This window comes from Pseudopodoces humilis, chromosome 14, assembly GCF_049639895.1.
Source record: "Pseudopodoces humilis isolate 2021_Gansu_Grassland_sample_001 chromosome 14, ASM4963989v1, whole genome shotgun sequence".
NCBI classification, from domain to species: Eukaryota; Metazoa; Chordata; class Aves; order Passeriformes; family Paridae; genus Pseudopodoces; species Pseudopodoces humilis.
In genome coordinates, this window is record NC_142213.1 from 7,128,600 (window position 1) to 7,135,847 (window position 7,248).

Here is a 7,248-nt window from a genome sequence, read left to right on the forward strand (position 1 = left end):
GATTTGCAGGATGACAGCTTTCCACAGTCCTTTGAAATCATGTCGTGGTGCCTGGCCATTGTCTGGCAGCTGTGCCAGGCCCCGCAGTGCCTGCTCCAAGCCTCCGCCTTGGCACGGGATGCACGTCGTGCTTACTTTTGTCTTTGAGCCTGACTCAAGTTTCTTTGTTTCCTCTTTGAAGACAAGGGGACCTTCCTTTGGGAAATGATTTGTAGGATTCTGTTCCTGCACTGCTTTTGGCGCGTCCTGAGAGCATCTCAAGGAGCTGCGGGGTGGGGGAAAGGAAGCTCCTGCCAGAGGATGGAGCGTTCCCCCCGCTCCTGTGCCCGGTGCCGTGCATGGCACGACGGCAGCTCGTGCTCGGTGGCACGGACCCGGCACGGACCCGGCACGGACCCGGTACGGACCCGGCACGGACCCGGCACGGACCCGGCACGGACCCGGTACGGACCCAGCGCGGCCCGGTCCCGATCGCGCCGCTCAGCAGCCGCAGCTAAGCCCCGCTAATGCCTTGTGGACGCGCTGTTGCTGGGGTGACCGTGTACATATTGCACAACCTCCGAAACACTTCCCTCTGTTTTGTAGCAACTCGCGCTAGAGAAACGGCGTTCCCGCATAACCTCATCCCACCCCAGACACAGCCGAGCCAGAGACTCATTCCTGAAACGGGATGAGTCCCGGGAGGCTGCGGTGCCCAGCCTCGGGGGAAGAGAGGGGCGAAGAGGATGAGGGTGAGCACAGAGGGTGCCCAGAGGTTGTGCTTGTGGCCTCGTGCACTCTCTGAGCTGAACCCTGAGCAGTCACAGCCCTCCGAACCCCGTCTGAGGGTGGGGAGAAGGACACGGTCCTAGCAGGAACCAGCCCAGCAGCCGAAGCTGCACCTCGGGGATGCAGCTGTGTGTGAGCCTCGCTGTGTCTGGGGTGAGCGCTGGAGTGTTCGGCTCATTATGTCCCTGGGGCAGGAGACAGCCTGGGAACATCGTGACCTTGATTAGAAGGGAAAGTCCCCCGGCGAGCTGAGCACTGATCCGTGTGCATGCTCCTCCACCATGTCACAGGACCTGTGCAACCTCCCTGTCAATTCCTGCCCGTCCCGTGGGCCGCGGACCAAGTCACAGCCTCCTCCCGGGCTTCCTTTTCCGGGCTGCATGAGGAACAGCGGGAGCCGGCCAAGGACCATGCTCCATCCCAACGGGGCTGTCATGGTGACAACAAACGCACAACAAACCCCAGCCCTTAGGAACTGAAACCTGACCGCTCAACCCGACCCCGTAGGCAACTCACCCCCTTACCCGGCTCTCCCCGTGTGCTATTGCTTGTCTCCTCGGGCTCTGCAGCCCCAGGACCAGCTGGAGCTCTTACAGAAGAGCTGCCGTGTCCAACTCCTCCTCCACCTGCTGCCGGCTCGGAGGATCCAGGCTTGCCCACCACTGCCAGGCCCTGCGTGATGCTCCTGTTGACATTACCTGGCTCCTGTCTGGAGCTGTCAGCTGGAAGCAGAGCCAGACACCTGCTTTGGTGGGGAGCTGCAGGGCAAGCTAAGGATAAGGCTTTACCTTCATCAAGACTTAACCATCCTCCTCTATGTGGCAATAGTTATTCCCTTGTCCTTAAAGCAGAGAGTTTATAACTTGTCCCCACCTTCTGCAGGTGGGATGACACACCTGGGTCCTTACTGGTCTGCAGAGAGACTGGTTGAAATTCCCACTTCACGGCCAGGAACTGTCACCTCTGACCCTCTGCACTTTGGAACCTGCTTCCATATTGCATGAGGAGCAGGAAGAAAGTGTCATCAGGAGAGTCCTCCTGGTGCCACCTCCTCCGTGTAGCTCCCAGACTCTCTGGCCACGTCTGAGCTCTACCAGGACAAACCAGAGAGAGGAAAAACACCTCTTGGAGAGATCTGCCTGGACTCTGGCATCAAATGAGCCTCCACACTTGCTCTTCCCACTCTGGACTGTCCCCTCCAGGATGTCCTTGCCACCCTGCTTCTGGCTGGGCTATGAAAGAGCAGCTCTTGTGGAGCCTCCGATGGAGGGACCACAGGCTTGGTTGGGGGGCATAATAAAGTGGGGTCCTTCATGTGTCTGACCAGCTGATCCCACCCAAAGTGTCCAGGTGCTGTGACACACCTGAGGCCTCTGGCATCAGCCCTGGCACTCACCTCTGAAGTGACAGGTTAAGTTAGTGATCCCAAACTCCCAGAGCTGACTGGTGGTTACCTCTGGAGGTCTCCAGACCCTAATCCAAGACAGAATTAGTGTGAATGGGTTGTTCATGGCTTTGTCCAGTCAAGAACTGGCAACAATGTCCCAAGAGAGAACAGGTACCCCCCAGCCAAGAGGGGAAGGTTGTCACTGGGGCTGTGATCCACAGCAAAATGCTCCAGGTGCACAAGCAGAACTGATGCCCTGGAACAGCTCTGTGTCTGTCCTTAGCTCCTCTGCACAGGGACCAGGGCAGACAGACCACAGGGTACCAAAGACTGTTGTTTCAGCCCCTTCCCAGTTCCCAAAGCTGCTGATTTATCCGCAGGACCCCCAAGGCAGCAGCAAATCACACACTGTGTGTGCTGGCTGTGCACAGCTCCTGCTGGTGCTGCAGCTGATCATCCACGATGCCCTGCTCCCACCAGAGCGATGCCAGCCGAGCACAGGGATCAAAGCAGGCTGTGGGCAAACAGCTGAGGTGGGGCAGTGAGTAAGAGATGTGGGTTGTGCTGGGGCTCCATGACAACCACAATATTTGGGTACTGCCTCAGCTCTCAGCACCCACCGGGAGCCCTGTGTGCGGTCATTCTCCGGGCTGCCAGGGTGGGCAGTGCTGGCATGTGGCTGCTCCAGACATGTCTCACTGGGCCACAGGTGCTCACCACAGCCCCTGACACACCAGAACGGTTGGCATTGTCTCCTCAGCCTGGGCACCTGTCACCCACCAAGGGGACAGTTCCTCTATGGGGGGCATGGTGACTATGTGGAGCAGGGGAAAGGGTAAAGCACAGCAGGGCTGTTGGGGAGCGCCTGTGCTGAGGGGGTGGTGGAGAGACCGTGTGGCTTTATGCTGGGGCCTCGGGGGGTGCTAAAGGGACCTTGTGGGACAACGCTGAGGCTTTGTAGGGTGATGGAGAGACCTTGTGGGGTGTAGGACAGACCTGGTCAGGTGCCGGTACGGTCTCATGGGGAAGCAGAGAGGCTTCATGGGTTGGTGGAGGTTCCCAGACGTGGTCTGGGTCCTCTGCCCGGGCTCCGTCTCCCCGCCCCGAGGGCGCTCCCGCCGCTCCGCGGCCCGGGGGAGGCGGGCGGGGGCGGCGCGGCCCCTCCCGTCGCCATGGAGGCGCCTTAAACAGGCGGCTGCGGCCGCCCCCGCCCGCCTCAGAGAGCGGCGCCGGGAGGTGAGACAGTGCCCGGGAGGTGACTGAGTGGCCTGGAGGTGAGCGACCGAGCGGCCGGGACCCCCCGCACCCGCGGCCCCTCCGGTGCCCGTCCCGGGGCCGCTGCCCGGGGAGGGAGGAAACCGGAGGGAGGGCGGGGGTCGTGGCTGCTCCGGCAATTCGCAGCTGCCGGCAGTGACCCCCCAGCCGGACGGGAAGAGCCCCGGCTGGCGCTGCGGGGCAGTGCGGGCCCGGGCCGACGAGAACCGGGAACGCGAGGCCGGGAGGCAGCGGCGGCATCCCCGCCCCTCCGCACCTCCTTAGCGACGGTCGCCAGGCAACGCCCATCCTCCCTAGCGACGGGCTTGGGGACCACTCCCCGGCCCTCGCCGAGGCTCCGGGGGGCTCATCCCGGCCTCTCTCGCCCGGGCACCCACCGGGCAAGGTACCCGATCTGCACCTCGGGCTGCCGGGGACCCCTTTGGGTACTGGAGCTCCCCCGAGTACGGCCCCGCCCAGTCCCTGCCGAGATGCTGTGGGTGCTCGGTGCGTGGTGAGGGATGCTGAGCCGCCAGGGTGAGGCTGGCGAGGCGGTGGCAGCGGGCAGGGGGGATGGGGCAGCAGCAACAGTGCCACCACAGAGGGTGCAGGGACTTGTTGGCAGCTTGGCACCCTGCAGGGCATCACGCTTGGCCCAGCCCTGGGGCAGGTCGCAGGGCTGGGGGGCTGCCAGCTCCGCACAGGGGGATGCAGGCAGAGGAGAGGTGGGGCAGAAGGCCGGCGGCCGTGCCGGTTCTCCTGATCTGCGAGCGGGAGGAAGGCGGACGCATTGCGTCATTCCCGGAGAGTACTCCCGAGGGGACAGGCTGATGCACTCACTCCCCGCCAGCCCCGGAGCCGACAGCCTCGCTGCTGACAGCTCTCGACCAGGAGCCTCCATTCCCCAAGACACGTTCTTGGCTTTCAGCCTCGGGGCTCATCCGAGGCTGCTGTCAGCCCTCACCCCACGCCCGCAGGTGCTGCCAACACCCCGATCCTGCTGCAGAGCCTCCACCCTAGCCAGCCTTCCTCATCCTCCTCCTCCTGCTGCCCTCGAGGGCCTGCGAGCAGCCAGCCGAGCTCTGCCGAGCAGCCAGCAGGAGCCTGACGGGCCCATCTGCCCTGTCCTGCAGCCCCATGGCCGGGAACGCTGAGATGGCATCTCTGGAGGAGAGCTTCCGTAAATTCGCCATCTACGGTGACACCAAAGCAACAGGGCAGGAGATGAATGGGAAGAACTGGGCTAAGCTGTGCAAAGACTGCAAAGTCACCGACGGCAAAAGCGTCACCAGCACTGATGTGGACATTGTCTTCTCCAAGGTGAAGTAAGTGACTTGGATGCCTTTGCAGTACGGGCAGGGTGTTGGTATCTGGGTGTGGGGGTCCCCACGGAGCTGTGCTGCCCCTGCTGTGTGCCCAGCCTGTCCATCCCCCTTGTCACTGAGCTGTGGGCGCTGTCCTGCAGTGTCCCACCTTCAGGTGGGACATGTGTCTGCTTCTGCAAGACCTAATAATAAATCAGCCCAAATTTGGGGGTGGGAGGCTCAGATTTGGTACAGAGATTGTGCCCCTGCTCCCACTCCAAGAACTGGGGTGGGCCTGGTTGGCTCTGCCAGGTTCCCATCTCTCAAGGAGGTGCCACAGGGAGCAGAGGAGGGTGCTCAGGGTTGCCCCATGTGATGTGGCCCTTCCCTAGGCCTGGCCAGGCAATGCCTGAGCTTGGGGAGGACTCTGGTCCATGGAGGTCACAGGGGCAGCTTGAAGGGCTAAAAGGCATCTGGAACTGCTTTTAGGGTCCCTGGGGACACGATACACTTCATGCTCCACACCAGGGTGCAGGACAGATGGAGAACCTGCTTCCTCCATGTGCTCTGTCCAGGCATTCCCATGTTCCTGGGCTGGGCCAGGCAGAGCTGAGCATTGGGAGGTTTTTGAGATGCTGGAGAGCAGGTTGCTGTGCTGCCCCAGAGATGAGGACCAGGAGCTCAGGGGAGAGATGCTCTGAGCCTGTCTTTCCAAATTTGACTGGAGGATTGATGCCTGCCAGAGAGAGGATGCTGAGAAACCCAGGCAGCCTGGGAGCAGTGGGAATGGATGTGCTCTCCTCCTGACACCAGCAACAAGTCCTAGAGCACTTCCATGCACCCTGGTTTTTGGTAACAGGGACTTTGAACAGCATGTGGCTGAAAAGCTCCTGGAGCTCAGCACCAGCTGTGCCCAGCCCAACCCACTCAGCTGTAGCTGAATTTCAGAAGTAGGTGAGGGACCCAAGGGTGGTGTAGGACAAAGTCAGGGTCACCCTGATGCAGCTCATCCCATTTGGAGGCGTGACCCAAAGACGTTCTGGTGGCAGCCTGAGTTTTGTTCTGGCAGAGGGAAGACAGCCCGTGTCATCAACTATGAGGAGTTCAAGAAGGCGCTGGAAGAGCTGGCCCCCAAGAGGTTTAAGGACAAGAGCAAAGAGGAGGCGTATGAAGCCATCTGCCAGCTGGTGGCAGGGAAGGAGCCCATTAACGTGGGCGTCACGGTGAGTGAGGAGCCCCGTGGCTGCCGGGAGCAGCAGTGCTCGTCAGCAGGGGAGGGTGAAGCTCTGCCCGCAGCGCAGGTGCTTTCTAGGAGACCCCAGGGCCCTGGGTGAGTGGGGGGACCCGAGGGTTGCACAGGGTAAGGGGGGCACAGCAGGGTCTTTGGTGGGGATCAGGAGCTCGTGTGGGGCAAGGGATGGAACTTGTGTGGGAAGGGGATGGAGCATCTTCCTGACCCCCGTGTCCCATCTCCCCACCGCAGAAAGCCAAGACAGTGGGAGCCGTGGAGAGGCTGACGGACACCTCCAAGTACACGGGCTCCCACAAGGAGCGCTTCGACGAGAGCGGCAAGGGCAAGGGCAAGAGCGGGCGGGAGAACATCGTGGACACCAGCGGCTACGTCAGTGCCTACAAGAACGCGGGCACCTACGACGCCAAAGTCAAAAAGTAGGGACGGGTGCCCGTGGCGCCACCGCCCCGGTCCCTGCGCGCCGGCCGTGGGGTCGGTGCTCAGCCCCGGGCAGTGCCCGTCAGTGGGGCCCGGGAGGCTGCGCTGGGGCCAGCCCCAGGCTGGCGGGATGTCGGCCGCCCAGCGCTGGGGGCATTGGGGAAGTCGCCGGGCTCTGCCCCAGCGCTGCGTCCGTCCCACCCTGTGCTGTGATCCCCCCGCCCCTCCTGTGTCCCCCCGTGCTGTCACCCCCAGCCCCACACCGCACTAACAGCGCTGCTCCTCAGGGCTCTCCTGCCCCGCCGGCACCAGACCTTCCCTACCTCAGCCCCGGCTTTCGGGGCACCCTCCCTTGTCCCGCCGGGGACCGCAGCCTGTCCTCCGCTCTCCGGGGACCTGCCTTAACCCCGCACCAGTCACACCGCAGCCGCCTCCTCCTTTCCGCACCTCGCCCTCCCCTCGAGGCTGCCCGGCTTTGCCGCTTGGCCAGCGCCGCGGGAGGCTCGGACCCACCCCGGGAGAGTTCGGTGTTGCCTGGCCATCGGCAAAGGTCTCCGACCTGAATCCCCGTGGCCTCCCGCTGCCTCCGTGAAGCCCAAACCAAAGGATGCTGCAGACCCACGCTGTAACCCGGCTCTGCAATAAACCCCGTCCGCACTGACGCCCGGTCTGGTTGTGTTCATGGACCGAGCAGCCCGAGCCCCTCTGGCCGCTCGCCCGGCGGGACAGAGGGGCTCGGCCGGCCACGCCGCCCCGGGGCAGCTGTGCCGGGGGCTTGGCCCTGGCCACCGAGGATTTTGGCAGCTCCTGGCTGGCCCCGAGTTGCCTGAGCAACCGCAGGCACACAAACACGAGCGCCTGGCTCC

The 7,248-nt window shown here is 63.1% G+C and overlaps 1 protein-coding gene across 2 annotated transcripts; it reads left to right on the forward strand.

Annotated features, from left to right (window-relative positions):
• Nucleotides 1–3,348: 3,348 nt before the first annotated feature.
• On the forward strand, nt 3,349–7,044 carry TPPP3 (tubulin polymerization promoting protein family member 3). 2 transcript variants are annotated; one of them, XM_014255435.2, is made up of 4 exons: nt 3,349–3,429; nt 4,387–4,734; nt 5,783–5,936; nt 6,197–7,044. In XM_014255435.2, exons 2-4 carry the CDS (start codon nt 4,547–4,549, stop codon nt 6,383–6,385), a joined length of 531 nt encoding a protein of 176 aa, XP_014110910.1. In that variant the 5' UTR covers nt 3,349–3,429; nt 4,387–4,546; the 3' UTR covers nt 6,386–7,044. The 2 variants fall into 2 exon arrangements, with proteins under 2 accessions (XP_014110910.1, XP_005526342.1); XM_005526285.3 differs by having other exon boundaries at nt 3,356–3,429; nt 4,543–4,734.
• The last annotated feature ends 204 nt before the right edge of the window (nt 7,045–7,248 follow it).

Excerpts from the sequence above, each read along its gene's own strand:
- TPPP3 (XM_014255435.2), top strand. The coding sequence starts at position 4,547 with ATGGCCGGGAACGCTGAGATGGCATCTCTGGAGGAGAGCTTCCGTAAA. Across the intron at positions 4,735-5,782 it reads ATTGTCTTCTCCAAGGTGAA|AGGGAAGACAGCCCGTGTCA; the intron begins GTAAGTGACTTG and ends TTGTTCTGGCAG. Across the intron at positions 5,937-6,196 it reads CCATTAACGTGGGCGTCACG|AAAGCCAAGACAGTGGGAGC; the intron begins GTGAGTGAGGAG and ends TCCCCACCGCAG.